This window comes from Motacilla alba, chromosome 2, assembly GCF_015832195.1.
Source record: "Motacilla alba alba isolate MOTALB_02 chromosome 2, Motacilla_alba_V1.0_pri, whole genome shotgun sequence".
NCBI lineage: Eukaryota > Metazoa > Chordata > Aves > Passeriformes > Motacillidae > Motacilla > Motacilla alba.
In genome coordinates this window covers 37,882,478-37,908,867 of record NC_052017.1, presented here as the reverse complement: position 1 = coordinate 37,908,867, position 26,390 = coordinate 37,882,478, and the positions used below count along the sequence as shown (strand labels likewise).

The 26,390-nt window shown below is 47.4% G+C and overlaps 1 protein-coding gene across 2 annotated transcripts in view; it reads right to left on the bottom strand.

Moving 5' to 3' along the window:
- LOC119696238 (ubiquitin-conjugating enzyme E2 E1) overlaps positions 1-3,971 on the bottom strand; it is a 46,336-nt gene extending 42,365 nt beyond the window's left edge. Inside the window, exons 1-4 of one of the 2 annotated variants that reach the window (XM_038125972.1) lie at positions 3,777-3,971; positions 3,594-3,630; positions 3,009-3,073; positions 1,537-1,715 (exon numbers count right to left, since the gene is read on the bottom strand). In XM_038125972.1, coding sequence (XP_037981900.1) covers positions 1,537-1,715; positions 3,009-3,073; positions 3,594-3,630; positions 3,777-3,956 — 461 coding nt within the window. In that variant the 5' untranslated portion in view covers positions 3,957-3,971. The remainder of the gene's footprint in view (positions 1-1,536; positions 1,716-3,008; positions 3,074-3,593; positions 3,631-3,776) is intronic. The other variant, XM_038125964.1, reaches the window with a different exon arrangement.
- Positions 3,972-26,390: the final 22,419 nt, after the last annotated feature.

Sequence of the window (26,390 nt, the reverse complement as noted above, 5' to 3'; positions counted from 1 at the left end):
AATTCTCCCTTCTCTTCACCCTCAAGAGCCACACAACACCCTCATGCCCCCTCCCTAGGACTCCAGATGCTCCTTCCCACTGTGCTCAGCCAACACCCTGTCCTCCCAGCCCAGACTATTCTGGGCTTACGCTGCTTTTGCCACAAAACACCCAACCAGCTATCATCCTCTTCCCTAGAGTCCCATTACTGTCACTCAGGCTTCCCTTCCAGATTTCCCCACCCAGCACTCAGCCTGCCTCCCTTCTCCTTTAAACTCAGCCAGCATCTCCTGCCACTTGTCACACACAAGAACCACAGCCTTTCCACAGGAGGCAGTTTAAAACCTTCTCCTTAGAACACTGAAGGGCACAACACGTAAACACTGCTTGCCACTATCTATGTCAGTTTGCCATGGAAACCTGCTGAGTGGAGATCTGGAATAACCAAACCACCTAAATTCTACAAAGCCACAGAGAACTCAGTTGCTACGACAGGGCATTTGCATAAAACCCCAGTTACTTTAGACACCTACTGATACAACCTCCCTGCTGCTTGGCAAAGCTGTTCAGTGAGCTGGTTTATTATTCTTACTGAAGTACTGCAAGTTTGCTTGAAAACCTCCATTTGTCAGCTTAGCTCCCTGGAGCAGGATGGTGCTGGACTCAGGCGACACAGAGAATAAATAAGAAAGGATAACTCATTAAAAAAAATTAGTAGCTCCAAGAGTCTGTCCAAGTGAAGAAAACTGACTGATGTAGCTGTTCTGGAATTCCTATTCTATGCAGGTGTCTCTCCCTACACATTATTCCAGAATAAAAATTAGTTTATTCTCAAAAAAAAGCCCAAACCCACTCTATGCTGTGAGCAAAGACTATTTTAGAGCAGAATGTCCACAAGTGGGCCTGCTGTGGATTATTTATTCCAGTTAGCATCACACCATACACAGAAAATTCAATATAAGTGATGAGCAGACAAAAATAACAGTAATGTATTTGTTGGTAAAGATCTGGGGCTATATTATGCCCCTTGCACTGCAGCACACTCCCCCAAAGCAAGCAAACTCAAAACTTCACAAACATTAATTAATCTCCAAGTCAGTTCTGGAAAGAAATAAAAGACACTCTGGACTCTAACCCACAAGAGAGCGAAACAGATGTGGAAATGCAATGCCTTACTTGGGACCATATAGCTTTCAGCAGCAGAAAAAAAAATAAGGTCTAAATGTCAATCCTACATCATTCCCATAACAAATGCTAGTAAGGAAAAAGGAAAAGACAGCAGAAATAATTGAGTTTCAGAATAACAGCCCAGAAGAAGAAGAAAAGCCAGGAAAGTATTTGGAATAAGCAGGAAGAGGGACCACAAAGCAGTGAAGTTGGGCAGATACTCACTGCAGCGAGACACCGAAAAAAGTGAGACAATAGCAGCTTCACGTAGAAAGGTTGAGCACAAGGGCTAGAGATGAGGAATGGGAGCAGCGGGGGAACAGTGCAAAATAAAATGAGGAAGAAGGGAAGATTCAACAAATCAGTGAGAAAACTGACTGCAGCCTCACCTCTTGGCACTGGTAGATAGCAGTTTAGAGTTTTTACTCATGCTGACTTTGCTTTCCTTCTTCTTAGGCGTGCTTGTCTCCTTCTCTGTCTGTTGGTTGGAGGATGAAGATGAGGAGGAGCTGGTGCTGGCCCTCGAATCGTCATCCGACATAGCGACCCCCCCACCACACACCCCAACCTGGAGAGGAGACACCACGGGGCGTGGGGAACAAACAGTGAACACAAACACACACAGAGAAAGGCTGCTGACAATCTCGATCTGTGTTTGGGTCATGCTCCTTTTAAAGGATCCTCGTGTCTCCCTCTCCTCTCTAGGCCCTACAGCCATAGCAGGAGGAGTGATAGCTTCCCCTGCACTAGTAACACCGAGGAGCAGGGGAAAAGGGACTTTAAAAGCTTCCTCTCAGAAAGCAAGTGCGGAATGAGAGGAGACCGGAACGAGGACAACTGCAAGGATCAGGGAAGCTCAAAGCAATTCTTTCTAATCTCCCCCAAACTGCACACACAAGAGGAGCCATCACCACCCACCACTATCGAGCCTAGGGGTGTAGGAGATAAAAATGGAACAGCTCCGGTCCCTTGGGTTCCCGGGAGGCACGTGGGGGAGGCAGGAAGGGATGGGGCCAGGGGGGTGCCCGTCGCCAGTTCTAAAATGGAAGTGGGGCATCACTGGCAACGCAGGGAAGACCCTGGCGGATGTGTGACCTGTGGTGGGGAAACCCCTGCCTGCTGGATAACCCCCGTCTGTGGGATCGGGCGTTGGAAGCAGTGAGGGGAGGCGGGCAGGAAGGGAGCAAACCAAGGGGAAGGGCTAAGCAGGGAGTGGGGGGCACTGGTGGCACCCACCGAGGCCCACTGCACCGAGGGGCATGTGCCAGCGGAGGAGGAAGGGAGCAGAGGGTCTGTGCCGGGGGGGACGTGGGGGGAAGGAGGGCCAGGGCCTACGAGGGGCGAGAGCGGAGGGCCCGGGGAGGCCGGTGTCAGGGACGGGGGGGCAGCGGGGGCCAGGGGCAGGCAGCCCGGGTCCATGCGGGCACCCCGGGGGCACGGGGGAGGAGGGCGAGCACGGCGGGCTACCGAGGGCAGGTCCGCACCCGAGAGGGGCGAGAAGCCGTCGGGAGGGATGGGGGGGCTGGCAGGGCACCCCGGGAGAGTTCGAGGGAAGGGCTCGGGGGGCAGCCGCGGGCCCGGGAGGGGGCGGTGGGGGGGGGGGGGGGCGACACACGGGCGCCTCCCTCCCAGGGCCACGGGCCCTCGGGGAGCTCCCCTGCCCCCGCCGCCCGAAAACCGGAGGGGGCCCGGCCGAGCTGCCCCGGCCGCGGGCCCGCAGGGCCGGGGGACAGCGGTACCTGACAGCCCCGGGCGCGACCCCCCTGCCCCGCCGGCTGCCGCCCCATCGCCGGGCCGCGGCCGGCCCTGCCCCTCGCCCTTGCCCCCGGGGAGGGCGGCGGGGGGTGCCCCGTCCCCCTACCTCTCCCTTTGTGTCTGGCTGCTCCTCCTCGGTGCGGCTGGGCCTGGCCACTCGTGTCTCTCTCGCTGGGAGAGAAGCGGAAGTGCTGCAACAGCAACTATTAAACAGGCAATGGCTTCCCTGGCTGCCTCCCCCACCGCCGAGCGGGGCTGGGGGGCGGCGGGGCCGGGGCGCCACCCGGTGCGGAGCGGGGGGCGGCGGGGGCGGGCGGCGGAGCCCCAGCTCCGGGGATGGAGGGGGATCCCGGCCGCCACGGCCCCCTCTCTTTCCCTTCTCCCCGGGGAGGGAAAGAAAGGGGCACACGGATGGGGACGTGAGTTTTTTATGGAGACCCTCTGAAAAGTAACCTGCAGGGGTGTTGGGGGGCAGAGGGACAGGCGCCCTCCCCGGCTCCGCTGCTGCTTCCGTGCGAGAGCCCCGCGGGGACGCGGTGGAAGCAGGTGGCTGGGAGAGGGGCAGCTCCCGGGGCTGCTTTTTTTTCTTTTTTTTAAGGCTCAGAGGGGGTATTAGGTTCGGCGCGGGGGCTGCTTGCTTTCCTCCTATTCTCAGAACTGTTTCAACCCCAAAGCTTCTCCCCTGCCTCACCTGCTTTGTCCCTCCGGCGGCAGCAGCAACTTCTCACCTGTCTCAGTTTGAAAGCAATACGGGGAAAAAAGAAAGAAAGAGAAAAAAAAAAAAGAAAAAAAAAAAAAAGGAGCCTAGCCCAAAGCCCACTCGCCCCCACCAATCCAGGCAAAAGGAATCCCCGGCAGCTTTCCCGTCTCTCACCTGTTTCAGCCCTAAAGCAGCAGCTGTGTCCTCCCTTCCCTCCCCCGGCTCAGCCCTGAACCAGCAGCAGGAGCAGCCGCTTCCCACTCGCCCTCGCCCGGAGTTCAGGATTCCATTGTCCCCCACACTGCATTTGGTGACATCACTGACACACAAAGAAGGGGCACTTCGTGATGTCATCAACGCATGCTGGGAGAGAAAACAAAATTCTGGGCTTGGCAGCGACAGCACTAACACACAGACTCACACAGATACACACACAGACCTTTCAATTTTCCAAAGGTAAAAGTGTTAGGATTTTTTTTCCCCCAGTCCCCTGATGGGGAGCCCGTCTGCGGAAAAAGGCGTGCTGTATTCGCTAGCGTGTTGTGTTTGCGAGGCGATTTACTCATTTCTCCCGCACCTCTGCTGTCCATCTCTCGCTCCCTGGCCACCCAACGGAGAAAAGTGATTTGGCCGGAGCGACCCACGGCCCCCGGCCCAGGCGCGGGCAGCAGCCCCGATGGGCAGCTGCGGCTCTTCCCGGAGGTGCCGGACCCACTCGGGAAGGGACAATGGGGAACAGCATTCCCACCGACCTCACCCGGGGCACATTTGGCTCGCTGCCGCCAGTTTCCACAGCCTATCGAGGGATCGCCTATCGAGTTACTTGGTGTCTTCAGTGGCCGAAAATACACTGGACTGTCACCAGCACGCACCACGATAATGGATCGGAGTTTGTATGTCACCCTTTCTCCCACGGGAGGACCTCGAGGTGATCCGCAGGCGCACAGGACTGCTGGCTCCACAGAGCGCTGTTACGACAGGACACCTGGGGAGTCCCGAGGGGTCAATTACCAAACCGAAGCCGCAGGAGCGGCGGGGGACGGGGGCGGGGGGACATCCCAAGGCTGGGCATCTCCGCTTCGCAGCGACCGCGGGGGGGAGCGGGGGCAGCCGAGGCTGGCTCCTCCTGAAGCCCGGGCTTCCCTTCTGACGCTGCCAAGCGCTGCCCGTTCCCGGGCTGCCAACCCAACATGGCCCCAGCGGCGGGCGCGGGTCCGGCGGGGGAGCCCTCCCCGTTCCCCGTGGCGAGCGGCCGTGCCCAGCCGCTGCCTTCGGGCTCCCGTGGGACCCGGCGGCCTGCCCGCCCGTGTGAAACTGCCCCTCGGGAAGAGCCTGCCCTTTAGCTAGGGTGGATGCTTGAGTGGGGATGAAACTCTTCAGGCTGGGGTCGGGTAGTGGGTGCCTGCGGCTTCTTTTGGGGTCAGCTGTCAGCCACGCTGCCTGGGGGGTGCTGAGCCCTTCCTTCATGGGACAGCAGCTTCACATTTTGTGACTCAACACAAGGATCTGCTCATGGCACTGACCTTTCACCATTTATATCCTGTAATCTTTGAGCCGGAGGTACCCCTAGAGTGGACATCCTTGCAGGGACAGTCATTTCCTCTGTTACCCTCTCCTCTGTTTCCTTGGACTTCTGCATCTGCTGCTTCTCTTTCCTTACCCTCTCTCTTTCTCTTCCTCCCCCATTTTCTGCTCACATCTCAGCAGCGCCTCATTTCCTCTGGGCCAGTCCCTAATCTACCTACACTCCCCAAACTTGCTGCCTAGTCTCCAGTTTGAGACATAGAGTGTGCCTGATATGTACACTCCACTGACGCTGCGAGTCTCACCCTGACAACAGAAGGAACTCCACTGCAGTGTCACACTTAAATGGTCTTTGTGTGTGGGTTTTGATTTTGGGGTTTTTTTCCCCGCTAACCATGCTCTTCAGTCTTTATTACCTGTAGTACCATGTATAGGCTTCAGTGAACTTTCTTCCAAAAACAGTTTGCTAGCAGAGACAACCTGTTCAGTTTGACCTATGGGAATGATGCTTGGGAAGCTATGGTCATCCTACCTTCTAGGAACTGTAGAGCTGTGGTATCTCCACCATTGACCACAGCCCTGAAGACATATAATAAATGTAATGAAAACTGGCATTTAAATATAGGTGGATGATCTGATTACTTCATGCCCCTCATTGACCAAACAGGGTCAGAATTCAGCTCCTGGAAGCTGCGATGAGCCCCTCTGCCAGCATTTTCCTAACTGACCCAGGGGGCTGTGGAGGATGGGGCTGGCATTGTGGTGCTATGTGTCAGGTGACAAATGCAAAAGATGTGAGGACACAGAGCAAAGTGACCAGGCTTAACAAATTTCACTGCTTAGATGAAATAGCTCTTTAAAACCAGAATATATTCATATTCACCACCAAGAAAAAAATCCAACAACAACAAAAAGACCAAAACCAAACAACCCAAAAACCCAAACAAAACAAAACAAAACCCCCCAAAAAACAAACAAAAAAACCCCCAAAACTTCAGCTCTTTCCTGTTGCCTCAGGAAACCTTCAGCAAAGTCAAGTGAGACAACTGATATTAATAATGAAAGCCCTGCAGTTCTGTAATAAGGGACAAGGAAAATGTAAATATTGCTAGAAAATCACACAGGCACTTTTGCTATATTATGTTAATAATCTTGGTGGGGGGTTATCTGTAGATTAACCTTTTCTGTAGCACACAATCCTTGGTAACCCTGTTCAAAGTAATAATATGATAACCAGCAGCAGCGGTTATTTACTTTGAAGCCTACCCAAAAACTGCTTTTGCTGAAAGCACCTACTAATGTCAGCGCTTGAGCAGCTGTTACAGTGGCAACTCCCACTTTATGACTCACCTCCTAGGTCTTGGCTAGGATCAGCAATGGGCTGTTCTCCTGTGTTAGCCATGCCATACCCAGAGCACTGGAGAGAGAGGGAGCCAAGAAGCTCACTTCTATGCCCAGAAATGTTTTTGCAGCTTGCCCTTCTTCCATGCTTGGCCTCTCAGTTCTGCACGGACACGGTAAAAAGGGAAGAGAGTGTAGGACATGATTATTTTTCCACCAAATGGAAGAACTACTTCCTCTAATCAATCTCATCCCACCTTGGGAATTTCGACAAAATGCCACTGATTTACTTCTATTTCTTTCCTGTAAAGTGTGTGCACTTTATTGGGTAAGCTTTCCTTCTTATCAGTGCTTCCTCTTCCTGTTTCCTTCATTTTGTTTTTGGTTTTGGTTTTTTTTTTTATTTCCTTGGCTAAATTGTGCAAAGGACTTGCGGAGGAAAACTGACCCAGATTATTAATTTTCCCTGTGCCCCAAGCTTTTTTAATCGATGGCACTAGTTCAGTGCAGCAACTGAATAGGATCAGTCACTTTTCCCTCTGGATTGAGTTTGGAGGAGGCTGAAAAGATAGATGACTGGAATAGAGTTGCCTTTGGGGCTTTGAGCTTAATTCACAACAGAAAGTAGCGAGTTCAAATCGCTCTGAGTCTTCTGCTAAAGGAGGGTGACTCAGATTAGTCCTTTTGTACCACCTCAGTTCCAAATACCTTTTCAGCATTATTTCTAGCTGGTCTGTTTGGATGTGAGCCAAAGCGCCTTATATTTCCAGCAATTCCAGTGAGTTCTGCATCAGACCTTTTGGGGGGAGCAGAAAGAAATCATCATTTCTTTGGCTCTCCTAATGTCAGCTTGCTGGTAATGTCATGCTTGCAAGTGACAGTGGCAAAGTGAGAAACACGCTGATACCTCACACCATCCTGTGATGACACACTTTGTCCTTTCTGTGTGACCCTGTGATACAAAGTGAGGTGGCAAGGAAAAGTTACAATAAGCTCAGGACTTAGGATACAACTATTTGAATAAAGCTAGACAGAAACTCTTCCAAAAGAGGAAGGAACTTCATTGAAATGAGACAAAACATAACAGAGAAAATGCAAGTGGCTTATGTATGTGACATAAGATAGTGAATTTACCCATTGGTTTCCTGTTCACAACTATCTTGCCATAACTTAATAATGCTGTCCAACTTCCCTTGATGTAATTTTCTCACACAATACAGCTCTTAGCCCTTAGAATTATATTTTTTCGGTTCCTTACGGAAAAATGAAAGGGTCCACAAGCAGAAAAATACTTGTTTCCTCTTCTTTTATTTCAGCACAAAAGAGGACTTAGTTGTGAAGGAAAAGTTTAGGTCTCATTGTCAGACTCTTGCTGTTTACTACTTGGTTCTGGTTCTGTTTGAGGTTAGTCCTGGGACCTGAAGGCCTGTCTGGGAGACTGTCAGTGTGGACAGAAATACCTGAGATCTGTTGCATGTTTTTGCCTTGTTAAAGTCCTGACTGAACCCCTATAGATGTTGAGACTGGCAGGCAATTAATTCCAAAAGCTTAAGCAGAGAAGTATAGCTGCCCATAACTATACATATCTTCTGCCTCTACTGTGCTCCTTCTGTGCATCTCCTGGTATATGGTCTGGTTTGTTTTGGTAATTGAAAAACTGGAGATGCTTAGATCAATTCAATTTCACAGCCTCATAAGGAGTTTCACAAGATATATTTCCAGGGGATTCTGCCTCACTTCCAGGTGATAAGATTGAGTCTTAAAATTGCTTTACCTTGAAGATAGAATGATTCACTGCTTTCTCAGTTTGCCCAATCTATAGCTATTACTTAGCAATCAGGACTGAGAGATATGTGGTGCTTCCCTTGTCTGTGTTTCTGGCATTGACACCATACTTCCGATCTTCATTTTCTATCCTGTAAAAAAAGAGAATTATATTGATGTGAAATCAGACTAAAAGTATAAATAGAGGTGCATTCAGACTTCACTCATAGCCACTCATTAGATTTTTTTGTCACTTCCTTTTTTTGTGCCTGATGGATTGATCTCCTTTTCTGCAGAATGCTGCCTCTCTGTGCTTCCGATGATCTCTGTGCTTCCTTTGAGCTTTGCAGTAGCTAGCTCTGCTTCATGGAATCATAAAATGGTTTAGTTGGAAGGCACCTTAAAGATCACCTAGTTCCAACTCCCCTGCCATGGGCAGGGACACTTTCCACTAGACCAGGTTGCTCAGAGCCCCGTGGGTTCCCTGGATTGCTCTATTCCAGACTCTTTGACTTTTCTGTTCTGGCAGTGCATACTCCGCTAGTTCAGATGTTTTCCTTGTTTCTACCTATTTTTCAGTTTTTACAGGAACTGTTACTTTATTGATCATCATCAGCTTTCCATTTCTACATACCCCTTTTTCTTGGCAGCAGTACTCAGGTTCTGAAGAAACTCAGATAGGGGAGGGATTATACTAGACTGAGCAGAAAATGGACTATCATCAAACAGTACTGCCACAGGAAAGATCCCAGGATGATGGCATTCCTGTTATCAAGTGCTCTGGAAGAGATGAAAGATGTGGGCCAACATGACCCAGACAAATGGACTCCTGGAAGTGATCAGGGTCAAAATGCATCAAATACTGTTTTTGCCTCTCTTCTCTTGCTAGCATGCAGGAAAGTAAAACTTGACATTTAAACTTGTGTTTGCTTTTTATTTGTCACCACTAAGTGGCCAATGGCAATGTCCACTGCTGGAGCAAATCCATAGCCGACGTATGGTTGGGTTATGACATGCCTATGCTGGGATAACAGCAGGTGTAGCCCAGTAAAAGCCAGTCCAAAAGACTGGTTTGCCAGCACAGAGTGCACCTCCTGACACTGCATTTGGTGTGTACAACTGTATTGCCTGCACAGCTATCCAAGATATCTTTTTCTGGTGTAAGCTTAACCTTGGAGTGCTTCTGTCTTGAAACAAAATAGTCAGATGGGAGAACTACTGTAGATGGCTCATTAATAGTGTAGACTCACAGTTTATGCCTCTGCCTTTGATTTTATCACTTTGATAAAATCAGATGAAAAAGGACAGTATTTATCATATGGTCACCAGAATGTTAGATTGACCATGGAATACATGCCCTGGAAAATCACTCATTGTGGAGATGCAGATCTGCAATAAGACATATAAAATGTCAGTCAGTTGTACTGAATAGTCTGTTTAAGGACTCAGTAATAAATGGACAAAGTAATTTTCCTAGTATTTGAGATAAGAGGGTTTCTTGCTTTATAAATAATATTTTTATTTTAATAAAAAGGACCTACAGTCTTTTCTTCCTGCACCTTCAAATATTTCTCAGTGTCACAGTAAGTGTCTCTCTGGCTCAGATGGGTTAGTACAAGAAATTCTGCTTTGCTTGCTCATGCGCTGAATTGGTAATATTCTGGTTTATTCCTTCTATTAAAAATGAGAGATTTCCCATCTGCTACAATTCTGTGGAGTTCTAAATCCATGTGAGGAAAAAAAATCTACATGTTCTAACTTCTTAGAAAATGTATTTAGTGAGGATTTCAATTGAGTCTTTCAACCTCTGGCTCCTCATCTAACAAAGGTTCTTCTCAACAGAGAAGGATCAGGAGAGGTGTTCAGGGCTCAGTAATTTCACTCTGTGGCTTGACTACAGTTCAAAACTTCAATGGTCTTCAACTGCAATTTTTCTCCCTAGGCCTTCTTATTATCAGAGCCTTCAAAAGGAAGCAATAGAATCACTCAGACTTTTACAGATCCCTGATGCTGCATTCTTGAGAAACCAGTGTATTGCAATTCTTTTCTTCTCTTTTTGTCTGACCAGTACATGAAAGCAAAGAATAGAACATGCATCTGATTGTTAACCAGTACTTATGTTTAACACCCAAATCATATAGTTTTTAATCTTTATTGAGTGATTAAGTATTCTTCATTTCCCATGTAAATAATTAAAAAAGGGTAAGTTGTTAAAACTCCAGCTTTAGAGAGCCCTTCATTTCAAAATTTCTTAGAAGTTATTGTCTATTTTTTTCTTCCTGATATAGACCATGGTAACTCTTAGATTATGCCAAAGGTTATAGAAGTGTTCACAGCATGGACTAAAACTTCACACCTAACCCTTTTTCATTATCCCTTCTATCATTCAGGTTCATGAAAGTTCCACGTAGCATATTCAGCAATTGCTGACATGGAAGTACAAGCTTAGGAAACCTAAACGTTTCTGAGTACCTGTAAAATACCTTTTTTGTTGTTAAATAACCTTGTGCTGTTTTGTTCTGTTCCCATAAAAGGTGTATTTGAAATATGGCTTCTTGCTAAGCTAAAGAACATCATGTCTATGATGTCATGTCGTCATTTATGGCCTGAAGGGCAGCTAGGTATTTCAGACTTTATCCACACAGACACGTTTCACTCTTCACATCAATGCAACCTTACAGATACAGTTAAACAAGCATAACCCTACCTGCGAACTCCTGTCCCACCATAAAAATGCTGTCTCCAGTTCAATTAATAGCCTTTCCACAGCAATATAAATCCAAATTGGAAAAAGGTTCACTTCTGGAGTGTTCACACGAGGTACTGTATAATTAAATAACATTATATATAATATAACAACCTCTTTGGTTGCACAGACATGCTTTAGAAAACTTTATCCATGGTGTAATGAAGTTTCTTTGCCAATCTCTTCATTCAACATTTCTGTTGGGTTAGAACTGGAGCAGAAAGAGCTTCCTTTAGTGCTGTGTTTGCAACTCTTTTTCAAAGAATTTATTATATCTTTTCTACCCCTCTGACTTTGTCTTTTCTTTCCCTCTCCCAATAGCCTGAAGCACTGTCTTACTCCATATTTGTGTGGCCATGATCCTCTGATTGTTTTTTACCTTTTCAATTTCTTCTTACTTTTCTCTTTACTTAACTCTCTGCAAGTGATTCCCTGAATTTTGGCCAGTATGTGCAGTCAGGCAGATTTTTTTCTCCCATTGTCTCCAAGCGTACAAAATGGCCAATAGTTCTTTTCCCCCATTCCTTCCCTAGTAAATGCCACTACACAAAGTCCTTTTCCATATTTCCTGTTTCTTCCAGGCTTCCAGGCTGCTCCTTGAAGGGCCCTGCATCTGTCCATGGAAGCATCTTTCCCTGGGTTGATCAGTAACACAGCAAATGCTCTACAGCCTCACAGGCCCGTGGAGGCCTGCAGTTTGAGAACCACCACCTCTTGCATCAGTTGATAGGAGCAAATAGGAGCCCTCTGGACGTGAACTTTTCATTCCTACACCATAATTGGGCTTTAGGCATTACCACAATATGAACAGGCCATAATAACATAATTGCAGAATTTTAAGTCCTAGTCAATAGATATTTTCATAGAAATAAATCTATTGTAGTAAGATGTCTCCCAGCCCAGAGACATGTGTTTGGTAAGACTCCAGTGATGTGTAAGCTTAGAACAAAGCAGAAGAACATGCCTCCTATAGAGACTACAATGTTTAAGGTGTCAGTGAAACTGCACAGCTCTGTGCCACTTTGGGTGGCAATTGTACCACACCCTGAAAGGGTTTGTTTTCAAAACTGAGGTTGAAAAAATATATATAAAAGACACTGAACAACAGCTGTCGAGAGTACTTCCTCTGCTAGGTATAGTCAGAAAGAGAGTTGCTCTTTGAAGATTTGTACATAAATTGTCGTGTCCTCAAAAATGAAATTTGCATTTCAGATCTCAGAATTTATGTATTGAAACTACAGGCAGTCTTTACAGCGTAGGCTGATGTGAAAGACATATTAATATGATTTTTAAAAACAGCTAATAAGAAAATGGTGTATTACCATTTTTGCTAGGAATTTGTTGGCAAAGAACTTGGAGATTTTTCAAACAGCAGAGGCAGAGCTAACACCTTTCCAATGTCACTTCTAAATTCTGCCATTGTTTTTGCTTTAAACATCTGCTAATCTCAGAAGATGCCCATTTTTTTTTTGTCCATGCCGCAGAAAGACGACACTCACCCTATTAAATATACAGTGTCCCACCGGACAAAAAATGCAGTACAATCATCTGCAACCTGGGAAACAGTGGGTTTATTTAAAATGACAGTATTTCACCAGTTTGCCTTTTATTTAAGTTCATCAAGCCTCATGTACTGACTGATGAAGTCAACAAGATTCTTTTCATTAGTTTAATATATTTCAAATCAAGCCATTGGAAAGGAGCAGATTCTTAGAAGCAACTCATTAGTGGAAATGCTGCTGCTTTTTGCAACTCGAAGATTGCCATTGGGGGAATCCTTTAGTTGCCTTAACATCTGTGCTGTAGCCGTGTGTTTTGGATGTGTTACACAGGTATTGTGGGTTTCTTTAATTTACCTGCCTTAATATCCATTCAGTTATGTTTTTTCCACTGCTGTGAAATATTATTTGCCTGTCTTCCAGTTTCTGTGCTATTGGCAGCCCTTCCTCTGTGCTTATCAACAAAAGCAAGAGAGGGGACTATGTCACACTTGAATGATTTTTTATAAGGTTGGGATATACTGTGGGTTTCACAATAAGATAGCCTGGCCAATGGAGTTTGTATATAGAGATTTTTCAGTTTTGTTACAGCTATGGGATTATGCAGCACAGTAAAGGAACAAAAGTCAAGAGAGACATTCTGACTTTGCTTTGGCATAACTCTATTGAGTTCAGCAGGCTTACTCCAGATTTACACTGGAATAAAGGGAGCTCAGAGTGAAGCCCAACAGATCAGTTTACAGTGCTTTTGGAGGCATCAATTTACTCAGTCACTTGGAAAATCTTACTCCCCTACTGCCAAAGATCTGGGACAATTCACAATTCTAATATATTTGTAGGTCTGCTCCATGGTGTGTAGATGTGTTTGCTTAGTAGAATTAGGAATCTGTTAAGCAAATTTCATACAGCAAGCCCTTCCCTGTCTTGTGCTCAAGGGCAAAGTAGAAAATAAGATGCACAGGGAATTTCCCACCCCTGTAGGAAGACAAAAAAGTAATGAGTGCTGCTGGCCTGTAACAGACCTGGATATAGCCTTCTAGCCACTGCTTGCTTACACAGCCTTCAGAAGCAAACCCAGACACAGGTCTGAGTGCTCTTGTTCATGGGAGAAAGGATGCCAAGAGCCTGCTGTGAGGAGTCCTGTCCTGACTGATAGGGTTTCTCCCATGCTCAACAGCAGCTTTTCTCCCCTTCATTGGATGGACAGTATTTTAATTTGTCTATTAAATGGCTTAATATACTACCCTTGTTCAGTAAATGAACAGGCTTAAGCAAACTTGGAGATGTGGGCAAAAAGGCTGTTTGCTTCCTCTATCAGTGGCAGCTATATGAAGTAAGCTTATATATGTTGCTGTTTGGAGTTTTTCTGACAGATTCTTTTTTTTTTTTTTTTTTCCCTAGGTGTGAATTGCCACTTGGCAAAAAGTATCTGGACACTGGAATGTGTCATTTGGTGCCCTAAATGTTTATGTCCAAACCCCTGCCACTGATGACACAACATGCTGTAAGAACAAGAGTCTGTTGGCTGAAGTCTGAACTGGTTTCCTAATTCACACCTGTGCATTGGCAGACAAGCAACCATCAATCACAGACTCTTGCATATCCTGGGTATGCTCTTATGGGCAGGGCTGGAAACATTTCTGAGTGCTGATGGGAGGGATTGGGTAAGAAAAAACAATGGAAGAAAAGTAAGAAAGCAAGGTAATGGATTTATAGGAAACAGGGAGGCAAAGGATATCAGGAGGCTGAATTGACAATGCTGGTGTAATTCCTGACAGATGAGATTAAAAATAATCTCTTTGAAATGCATTATGGCCACAGAGCCACAGATAAAATGTGTTAGAAACAAATTACTCTCTACATCTGCTAAATCTTAAAGCAAGTGCTAGACAGGAGTTTGAGTTGCTGTACAAAAGTTGCTATATCTTGTTTTATTTGAGTATGTATAAAGTATCTGTATAAAATATTTATCTACAGAATGGAAGAGTATAGGTGGGCATGATTTTTGTAACACTCTGACAAGAAATGGAATTTTCCTAGACTAAGGCTTGTGTAGCATACTTGAAATTGGCTCATAACCAGCTTGTACATCTTTCAGGTTTATGGATGGATTTTGTGTTTAAGAAGTAGAAGTAAATAAAAGCAGATAAAAAGAATATGACTACTATGCAGCTAAATCATCTTTAGGAAGGTATCAAGGCCAGGTCTCCTCATTAGTTTCTTCCTTCATTAGTACTGGAAGAACAAAGAACAGCATTTACTCTATATTCTAAAGATTAATTGTAGTGGGGGATGGAGCAGTGAAATTGAATTAGTAAATTATTAACCAATTTCTAAGTAATAAGAAATAATCTATTACAGAGGCTATCCCTCCATCTAGAGATTTGTCTTAAGCATTTGTCTTTGGGAGAGATGGAAGGAATAAAGGGATACGGACTAGAAACAATCCATCAAGTCAACTATTGGAACATGAATAATGAAGACCTTTGAACTTGGCAAATCTTCTAGATCTCTCTCCCTTAACTGTGACTTACACATTGTTTCAGGGTTGCTGCTCAATCTAATAGCCTCTTTTTAATTTTGCCTCCTTCCCCTGACCCCCCGTTATTAAAAATGTTCCTGTTATAATCTCAGTATCTGACAGCCAAAGCAACAGTTAACAAGGCCCAAATCTGGCAGTGTGTCAGCTCAGGAACTCCCTCCAGCCTGCAAATACAACTCCACCCACTCACATTTTCAGAAGAGGAGCCTGGTGCCAAGGCAGCGCTGGCAAGGTGGTGCTGGGGAAGTGGAGGTTCTGGCTTCTTTGATTTCTGAAGCTGCCTATGAACAGTTGCCTTCTTTCTTCCTTTTTGAGTCAAACCTCAGTTTGATGGCTGGAAGGTTTCCTCATTGCCTGTTTCTAAGATTAAAACTCTGATTTACTTTTAGAAATCAAAATAAGTAACATTAGTGTCCAACTGAAACCAGCAAGCTTGCCTTGTGTAAAGTTCTGACTAAGAGGAAGGATCTGGCTCTCACTAAGAATACTTCTCATTAGCCTTTTGGTTTAAAGGTGTTTTGAAGCAGCTCAAGGGGGTGAGAATTTAATCTGTCCATCCCTACTGGCTCCTGGTATATGGGATGTGCTTCCAACATGTGTAAAAATATTGGGGAGGAGAAGGGGGAAAGGCTTATGGGGTACTCACAAGCATCTTCACCCACCCCAACTGCCCAATGGAGGTTATGTCTGTTCTAAATCCACCTGGTCCCCTGGTTTGGGAAGGGCTAAAGCCTTTATACCAGATGTAAAGCTCTGTTCCTCTCTGCCTGTATGGTGGTCTCCTTCTACCCTGCTTCATAGATGCACCTCTCAGCTCACAGCTGCAGCCCACAATACCAGGCACAGTTTCTGCCCAGAAGCACAGATGTGTTTTGTCCCAAAGTGTAACTGTGCTCCACAGTCTATAGGGCCCTATGAATGGCCTTGATGGATTTGAGAGATGGGAGTGGGGAGGCCAGAAGCTGGATTTTTTGGAAAACATCTAGCCAGTGGTACCTGAGCTGTGCCAGATTTCCCTGGCTGGGCTGCAAACTGTGCAAACACACATTGCTGTCTCTCAGACTTTTGCTTAGGCTTTCATGCAAGCCCACAAATGAAGTACTGCATTCTTTACTCCCACCTCCAGTGTTAAATGAATAGCTGCTTGACTCGTTGTACTCTATGCAGATTTTTCATTAATCACTTCAGTTCCAGGGGTGAGCCTCTCTCCCCAGCCTTCTTCCCTGTGTGGCAACATCCCTGTGTCCTCCCCACCCCAGTCCAATGGCTTAGACCATCTTCCATTGATTTCCAGGGCCTGCCAGGAGTGGGAAGTCACAAAGGGACACAGGTGAAATTGTCCTGTGCCTGGGGTTCATTTTCTCTTCAAATGGTGTTCCTCTTGTTCTCTATTAGCCTGAAGGAACCGTGGGGGTTTCGGGCTGTAAATCCCCCCGGCTAGTTTGGGATTTAAGCCCTCACGGATCCTACATGGACGAAGTAAAGGACGAGAAGCGCTCTTTCTCCACGTGGTTCTGATGTCCTGTTTATTAGCTGGAAGGGGACATCTGCTTCGGAGAGCATCCAGGTGAAAAAGAGGACGGATTCCAATCCCAAGGGACATTTATACCTGCGGAATGGGAGGCGGGGACGGAAGGCCGCAGCCAAGGGGACACCAGTGAGGAGGGGCGAGGGGAGGGGCTACAGGGGACAGACCACCTAATCCGAGGGATACAACCACCTGAGGGGAAGGGGGAAACATTCATGTAACACAAAACGAAGTGCAGCATCCAAATAACTATCTAGTGCATCACAACACCAGCCTACAGCTCTCAGCTCATATTCAAGAGAGGCTGAATCCAATTTCTCCCTTACTACCTCACCTCCTAATGATTGTTGGCTCTGGTTTGTAAACAAGAGAAAAGCTACCTACCTTAAGTATCTGTTTCAATGTTTCCTCAGAATACACCCTACCTCTGAAAAAGTGAGAGGAAGCTTTTGAAATTGTTCTGTTCAGCTTCACTGTGTAATTGGGCCTTAAACCACATCAGACCCAAGGGTAAATACAGAGTGATTGCCGGATGTCTGGCAACACTGACTGGTGATGATTTCTCAGCTGGAACCTTGGCTGTGACATCACAGTTCCCAGGAGTCCAGCGTCAACCTGAAGTGGACGGGGTGATCATAGAATGATGGAATCCCTGAATGGTTGGGCTTGGAAGTGGCCCTGAAGATCATCTTGTTCCAAGCTGAGCAATCTTCCCCCAGGCCATGCTGCTCAGAGACCTGTTCCCAAGCACGGGGCATCCACAGCCTCTGTGCACAGCCTGGGCCAGCTCCTCACCACCCTCAGTGTAAAAGAGCAGCTCCTTAGATCCAGCTTCAATCAACCTCCTGCAGTTGAAAGCCATGCCCCTTGTCCTGTCACCACAGGCCCTGTTGAGCACTCTGTCCCCTTCTTTCCTGTGCGACCCTTCCAGGCCTGCGCAGCTGCAGTGCGGCCTGCCCAGTGTCTCCTCTTTCCAGGCCGAGCATCCCCAGCCCCACCTGGACAGCAGTCAGTCAGATCAGGGGGAGTCGAGGCTAAAGTCAAATAGCATCAGGAACTGAGAGATGGAAGCTTTAGGCACAGCTTTGCCTCTTAATGTACAAAATTAATAACAGTGGGGGGGAAGATGGTGGCACACTGGTTCTGTTCTGACTGGTGATTTTTTTTTTTCTTCTTTTCTCTCATGCTGACTCAGGTTTTCCTGTTAGAAAGGAAGCTTGGCACAATGTCCATTATCTTCTCCATTTGTGAAACACCAAGCAGAGTCTGGGCAGGCTGATGATGCAGAGCAAAGCCTGCAAATATAGTGGTGATCCTGAGCCTGGGGATGCAGCTAAACCCAGCCAGAAGTAATTTCTGGAAAGTCAGACCTGGTTTACATTTTCTTGAGTTTGGCTACGCCAACTTAACCAGTCATTTATAACAAAGCAAATAAGAAGCTCAAACCAAAACAGAGAAAACCCCAAATAAACAGTGTGCGCTTGTACCAGAGTCTGGGGACAGAGGGGGGTTTCCAAAGGAAATCTTGGTCCATGTAGGGCTGGGGCTTCCTCCAGGCTGGCTGCAGCCCCTCAGGGTGCCCAGGAACAGGGGTTGCCCACAGCCCAGTGCACCCTCATTAGCCCTGGGGCTACCCAAGGAAGAGCCATGGCTGAGGCTCTGCAGGACCACGCAGGCTCAGGCCTGCTCCAGCATGGGATCCCATGGGACAGGGATCTGGGATTTCCCCCACAGCTACCAAGTGTGTCCAGAGAGGCTGCAAGGAGAGGGTGGCCTCTGTCAGTGGGACTGCTCTGTGCACAGGTAGCCCCACTCCTAGGGTGGCTGTGCCAGCTTCCCCAGGGACCTCCAGCCCTGGGAACCTGGAGCAAGTGGAAACCACAACTCCGCAAATGCTGCTGTGCCCAAAGCAAATGCAAAGAGAACTGGGGTGTGAAAAGTAAAAATTGTTTATTTGTAAACATTTTGAAATACAGAACACATTTACATTGTAAGAATGTTTGTAACAACAAACTGTAGGACGTATGTACATAAGAACATATCTAGCAAAAATGCGTGAAATGTATTTACAGAAGACAAAAAGAAGCCCTAAAACCTATATCTCAAAGACAACAACAAACTGCAAAACCTATGTACAAAAGGGTGGCATCTGTGTCTGGGATCTTCATCAGTCCTGGAGGAAAAGCAAGTGCCACGGTCACTGTAGTCAGGAACAGAAGGCTCTTCCATGTGCCCCCAGGCTGGCACAGCAGGACTCTGCTACCATAACAGAGCTTGGCTGGGTCTGGGATGGAGCTTGTGTGACACAGGACAGGCTGTGGATGGCCACCAGAATCCAGTGCATGGGCTACCACGTCCCTGAGCAGGGACCACCCAGCTCAGCCCCAGCCTGGCAGCAGGGGACTCACTCTGCCTGTGGGGACCACATGCCTGTCCTGCTGCTGGCATCAGTCTTCACCCCAAGATCATGGCCTCCTCTTCATCTTTTTCATCAATGTCCATGTCCTCAATGTAGTCTTCTCTTCCACTTCCATCTCCTCTTCCACATCCACATCCACCTCCATCTCCTCCTCTCCAGCCTCTTCCACCTCCATTTCCATGTCCTCCACTGTATCAGGCTGGATATCCACCTCCATCTCCTCCTCTCTAGCCTCTTCCACCTCCATTTCCATGTCCTCCACTGTATCAGGCTGGATATCCACCTCCACCTCTTCCTCTCTGTCTGTGACAGCCTGCAGAGGTAGCAAAACCTCAGAGTGGGGTCCCTGTCCCACACCATCTCCACAGAGCTCCAGCCCACCCGAGCAGTTGGGGGTGTCCACCTCCATGGAGTGGCACCGTACCTTCCTCATGACAAATGTCAGCATCCTCAGGATAAATGTCAGCATCCTGCAGGGATGGATGCCAAATCCAGTCAACACGGAGCTTTCAGCACTGACGGGGGTATCGGGGGGCAGGTGACAAGAAGGCTGACAGGAGCGCGCAAGTGTGAGGTGAAGTGTGCGCTGGCACAAGGGCCAAGGGTCGCGTTTTGCTTTTTGCTGGGTGCTGCATGTTCCAGCTGGAACCTTGGCTGTGACATCACAGTTCCCAGGAGTCCAGCGTCAACCTGAAGTGGACGGGGTGATCATAGAATGATGGAATCCCTGAATGGTTGGGCTTGGAAGTGGCCCTGAAGATCATCCTGTTCCAAGCTGAGCAATTTTCCCCCAGGCCATGCTGCTCAGAGACCTGTTCCCAAGCATGGGGCATCCACAGCCTCTGTGCACAGCCTGGGCCAGCTCCTCACCACCCTCAGTGTAAAAGAGCAGCTCCTTAGATCCAGCTTCAATCAACCTCCTGCAGTTGAAAGCCATGCCCCTTGTCCTGTCACCACAGGCCCTGTTGAGCACTCTGTCCCCTTCTTTCCTGTGCGACCCTTCCAGGCCTGCGCAGCTGCAGTGCAGCCTGCCCAGTGTCTCCTCTTTCCAGGCCGAGCATCCCCAGCCCCACCTGGACAGCAGTCAGTCAGATCAGGGGGAGTCGAGGCTAAAGTCAAATAGCATCAGGAACTGAGAGATGGAAGCTTTAGGCACAGCTTTGCCTCTTAATGTACAAAATTAATAACAGTGGGGGGGAAGATGGTGGCACACTGGTTCTGTTCTGACTGGTGATTTTTTTTTTTCTTCTCTTCTGTCATGCTGACTCAGGTTTTCCTGTTAGAAAGGAAGCTTGGCACAATGTCCATTATCTTCTCCATTTGTGAAACACCAAGCAGAGTCTGGGCAGGCTGATGATGCAGAGCAAAGCCTGCAAATATAGTGGTGATCCTGAGCCTGGGGATGCAGCTAAACCCAGCCAGAAGTAATTTTGGAAAGTCAGACCTGGTTTACATTTTCTTGAGTTTGGCTACGCCAACTTAACCAGTCATTTATAACAAAGCAAATAAGAAGCTCAAACCAAAACAGAGAAAACCCCAAATAAACAGTGTGCGCTTGTACCAGAGTCTGGGGACAGAGGGGGGTTTCCAAAGGAAATCTTGGTCCATGTAGGGCTGGGGCTCCCTTCAGGCTGGCTGCAGCCCCTCAGGGTGCCCAGGAACAGGGGTTGCCCAGAGCCCAGTGCGCCCTCATTAGCCCTGGGGCGACCCAAGGAAGAGCCATGGCTGAGGCTCTGCAGGACCACGCAGGCTCAGGCCTGCTCCAGCATGGGATCCCATGGGACAGGGATCTGGGATTTCCCCCACAGCTACCAAGTGTGTCCAGAGAGGCTGCAAGGAGAGGGTGGCCTCTGTCAGTGGGACCCTTCTGTGCACAGGTAGCCCCACTCCTAGGGTGGCTGTGCCAGCTTCCCCAGGGACCTCCGGCCCTGGGAACCTGGAGCAAGTGGAAACCACAACTCCGCAAATGCTGCCGTGCCCAAAGCAAATGCAAAGAGAACTGGGGTGTGAAAAGTAAAAATTGGTTATTTGTAAACATTTAAAAATACAGAACACATTTACATTGTAAGAATGTTTGTAACAACAAACTGTAGGACGTATGTACATAAGAACATATCTAGCAAAAATGCGTGAAATGTATTTACAGAAGACAAAAAGAAGCCCTAAAACCTATATCTCAAAGACAACAACAAACTGCAAAACCTATGTACAAAAGGGTGGCATCTCTGCCTGGGATTTTCATCAGTCCTGGATGAAAAGCAAGTGCCACGGTCACTGTAGTCAGGAACAGAAGGCTCTTCCATGTGCCCCCAGGCTGGCACAGCAGGACTCTGCTACCATAACGGAGCTTGGCTGGGTCTGGGATGGAGCTTGTGTGACACAGGACAGGCTGTGGATGGCCACCAGAATCCAGTGCACGGGCTACCACGTCCCTGAGCAGGGACCATCCAGCTCAGCCCCAGCCTGGCAGCAGGGGACCCACTCTGCCTGTGGGGACCACATGCCTGTCCTGCTGCTGGCATCAGTCTTCACCCCAAGATCATGGCCTCCTCTTCATCTTTTTCATCAATGTCCATGTCCTCAATGTTGTGTTCCACATCCACCTCTATCTCCTCCTCTCCAGCCTCTTCAACCTCCATTTCCATGTCCTCCACTGTATCAGGCTAGATATCCACCTCCATCTCCTCCTCTCCAGGCTCTTCCACCTCCATTTCCATGTCCTCCACTGTATCAGGCTGGATATCCACCTCCATCTCCTCCTCTCTAGCCTCTTCCACCTCCATTTCCATGTCCTCCACTGTATCAGGCTGGATATCCACCTCCACCTCTTCCTCTCTGTCTGTGACAGCCTGCAGAGGTAGCAAAACCTCAGATTGGGGTCCCTGTCCCACACCATCCCCACAGAGCTCCGGCCCACCTGGGCAGTTGAGGGTGTCCACCTCCATGGAGTGGCACTGTACCTTCCTCAGGACAAATGTCAGCATCCTCAGGACAAATGTCAGCATCCTGCCGGGATGGATGCCAAATCCAGTCAATACGGAGCTTTCAGCACTGGCGGGGTCATCGGGGGGCAGGTGACAAGAAGGCTGACAGGAGCGCGCAAGAGCGAGGTGAAGTGTGCGCTGGCACAAGGGCCAGAGGTCGCGTTTTGCTCTTTGTTGGGTGCTGCATGTTCCAGCTGGAACCTTGGCTGTGACATCACAGTTCCCAGGAGTCCAGGGACTCCACCTGAAGTGGACACTGGTGATCATAGAATGATGGAATCCCTGAATGGTTGGGCTTGGAAGGGACCCTGAAGATCATCTTGTTCCAAGCTGAGCAATCTTCCCCCAGACCATGCTGCTCAGAGACCTGTTCCCAAGCACGGGGCATCCACAGCCTCTGTGCACAGCCTGGGCCAGCTCCTCACCACCCTCAGTGTAAAAGAGCAGCTCCTTAGATCCAGCTTCAATCAACCTCCTGCAGTTGAAAGCCATGCCCCTTGTCCTGTCACCACAGGCCCTGTTGAGCACTCTGTCCCCTTCTTTCCTGTGCGACCCTTCCAGGCCTGCGCAGCTGCAGTGCGGCCTGCCCAGTGTCTCCTGTTTCCAGGCCGAGCATCCCCAGCCCCACCTGGACAGCAGTCAGTCAGATCAGGGGGAGTCAAGGCTAAAGTCAAATAGCATCAGGAACTGAGAGATGGAAGCTTTAGGCCCAGCTTTGCCTCTTAATGTACAAAATTAATAACAGTGGGGGGGAAGATGGTGGCACACTGGTTCTGTTCTGACTGGTGATTTTTTTTTTTTCTTCTCTTCTGTCATGCTGACTCAGGTTTTCCTGTTAGAAAGGAAGCTTGGCACAATGTCCATTATCTTCTCCATTTGTGAAACACCAAGCAGAGTCTGGGCAGGCTGATGATGCAGAGCAAAGCTGCAAATATAGTGGTGATCCTGAGCCTGGGGATGCAGCTAAACCCAGCCAGAAGTAATTTTGGAAAGTCAGACCTGGTTTACATTTTCTTGAGTTTGGCTACGCCAACTTAACCAGTCATTTATAACAAAGCAAATAAGAAGCTCAAACCAAAACAGACAAAACCCCAAATAAACAAACCCTCACAAACCAATCAAGCAGATAAAAAATTCCAAATAAAACCAAAGGGATTGAGGAGTTAGTATTAGTTGTGAGGATATTACAGCAGGCAAATGGCTGCTTCCGACAGGATCACTATAAAAAGCCACATATAACAGCTGCTCCAAAATATACCCAATAAGAGAAATATGAAAAGAGATACATGGCAACTTTGGGGGCAGCTCCAAATGAAGGTGAAGGATGAGCAGACATACAGATCCCGCATTCCCCACCCTTCAGGCTGCTGTCTGCCCCTGTTGAAAGTTCCTTGCAGGACTTCTGTCCCTCTCAGTGCAGCGTAAATCATTCCCACAGCTCTCAGCTGAGCCACTGGCATTTCCAGAGCAACATCCAGGCACAATCCTACTGCCTGCTGAGCATCTGTGGAAGATCTTGAGCATCTTCATGCCTAGAACCACAGAACAGCATTTATTTCCTTCTTAAAGATGCAGTTGTATAAAATAAGTGATGTCCTGGTAAAGGCTAGTGTTATGCTGTGCCAGACAATTTTATCACCCTAGCCCATGAAGGCTCTAGTGTACAACATAAAGCTGCTTTGCTTTCCATCGTGCCAGGGTTTTGTCGCTGCTAGACCTCATTTGGCGGCTCCAAGGAGTTTTCCTCCAAAATTAGCCCCTCTTCAGCATCCTTCTTCCCTGCCCTAGGTACCACGGCCGCCGAGCCGGAGCCGCCCCGAGCAGAGCCGGGCGGGACGGCACCGTCTCGGCGACGGGAGGGGGAGCTCGCAGCGCGCCGGCTTTAATCGGCGAATTAATTTAGAAACGCTGCAAAATCACTACTGCGGCCGAGATGTCCATAGGCCCTTTCTCCACACCTCCTCCGCCACCCCCCACAAAAACAAACAGAAAATACAAAGGGAATAATGGGGGTTTATTATGAGGTTCAGCTGAGGATGGAGAATTAAACTAAAATAAAGGGGAGGGGAGAGGCAATGCAGCTGCTGGGAAGTGATGGAGAGGGTGAATCTCAATATATATTTATGGTGCTAGCAGTGATGAGTGAGATGCTCCCAGCAGTCAATAACACCTCTCCTCTGGGACTGGGACAGGTCCACAGCTGGTGTGGGCACATCAGTTCAGCTGAGCAACCAAGGGTTGTGCCCACTTACACTAGCACTGAACTTAGTTGTGTATGTGCTAGGAGACCTGTGAGGAGAGCAAAACCCATGCCAGTGGAAAAGTCTTTGTTTCCAGAAGTGAGACAGAAAAGCTTGAGCTACCAGTCTCAACATAAAATCACAAGACTCATCAAGCTCTCCTCTGGAGTATGAATTCAAGAAAAGGGTACTCAAGTCTGTGTTCTTACATGGAGTAATAGGGGCAGAATTTGGGTTCATGCACAAACTTCCTAACACACCTTTTGGCCTGACTCCAGGCTCAGCCCAAGTTAACATCAAGCTTTTCAAAATTAGGATGCTTTTCTGAAAAATTCCTCTCAATCTTGGGGGCACTAGAGTTTACTTTTTTTGCTATTTTTACTCTTTTCTCTGAGAAGTCAACTGAAGGCAGAATCTGGGAAAAATTCCTAACCTGTCAAAGCACCTTTCTGAAGAAGTTTCTCCCAGACAATGCAGAGAAAATTGTAGCTTTCAGAATGCATTTGTCCAGACAAACCTATGTCCATCAGTTGTTATGGATCTAAGCCACAAGGAAAGCCTGTTGGTTTCACAGCAGTAGGGAGAGAAGGTTTTCATGGTGGTAGGACCAAGCCCTGCCTGCCCTCCTGCACAGCCTGCTGGTGCAGTACTGCGACTGAGCTCATCCCTAAACTGGGCAGCAGTTTTCCTGGTGCAGACAGCCCTGTAGAAAGTTAATCTCCTAATATTGTAGTGCTAAAATTGGAGAGAGATTTCTTTTATGCCCCTGCCCGCTCCCCCCCCCCCCCCCCCCAAGTGCCTGCCTAATTCTTCCATGTAAAATCCATGGAAATTCCCGAAGTTGATATCTGGCAATCTCTCTCGTGAGATAGCTTTTTAAGGTAAAATATCCCCCTCCTTATCTATAAGCTCATGACCCTCACTATTAGTGCAAGCTGAGCCTATGACTAGTAAAAAAGAGCTTACCTCTTGACCTAGAGGAGAAAGAATCTAGAGAGATCAAAACATATAGTGCCAAATTAAATAATTTCCTGATGAGCTCTCACAGACAGACGGTTGCATCTTCCCTTGCTGTGGAAAAGGAGCAGATTCTCAGGCACAGAAAGCTTTCAACAGATACAGCCCTGTGATACATTTAAACAGAATGAACCTCATTCTTAAACCCATCTAAAAGTGTTAGTAGAATCATGAACACTGACCTTAAAATGAAAAATGATTTGCAACCTTTGCAGAGGTGTCTTTATCATAGTGCCATATTTTAAAGTATTTTATCCACTCAGCTACACAATCTTACCATTCATTTGCCGTTGTCATTTTACCTACAAAAGAGTTCACTTAATATCCCCCAAAGCAAGAGAAATGTAACGAGTATTACAAGAGGAAAATTATTACTAGTATATTATATAGAAAGGCTGTAAAGTTCAAACAGAGGGAGTTGTGTGTGCACACCACGATTCATGCAAATTATGCTTAATAGTTTAACGCTGCATTAAATTTTGCCTCCTGAATAAAAATGCTACTTTAGTTATTTTTCTAATAATCTATGTAACTTTGGGGAACTAATTAAGGCAAACCATTTCCAGTGTGCCTGTTTAGCTGCCCATATCAAGTGGCCTGATTTTTAAAAGTGCTGACTACTGAAGCTATAGTAAGTATTTTGCATCCCTCACTACCTGCTAATTTTTATGTGGTCAGTATAAATTTAGGAGCCCTATGTCAGCTACCTATGTGATACTTGTGGTTTAATTATTTACCTGTAAGACCATAGCTCCCAGTAAGAAAATGAAATCTAAGAAACCTCTTTAGTGAGTTTGTTTCTGCTTTCCTTTTCCCCCTTCTGCTCTAGGAAATGATGCTGACCTATAAGACTTTCAATATAAAGGTGTTTCTGTAGCTGCAGAAAAATGCTGATATTGCTTCTTGATTGCAAGATGATCATGTGACACATAATTTATCCACATATGGAAAAGGATGTCTTCCAAGACTAGAAAGGGAAAACTAATCAAGAGCACATATGACACACTGGATCCAACACACATGCTTCCCTAGGACTTCTTGGCTGTTTCACATGTGGCTGGCTTGGAGTGCAGGCAGAGCAGCACGTGACTGCCTGCCTGCTTTCATGGAGATGGTTGCTGGTCTGAAGCCTGGCTTTGCCAGCAAGGCTTCAGTTTCATCAACTCAGTGACTCCTACGGAGGG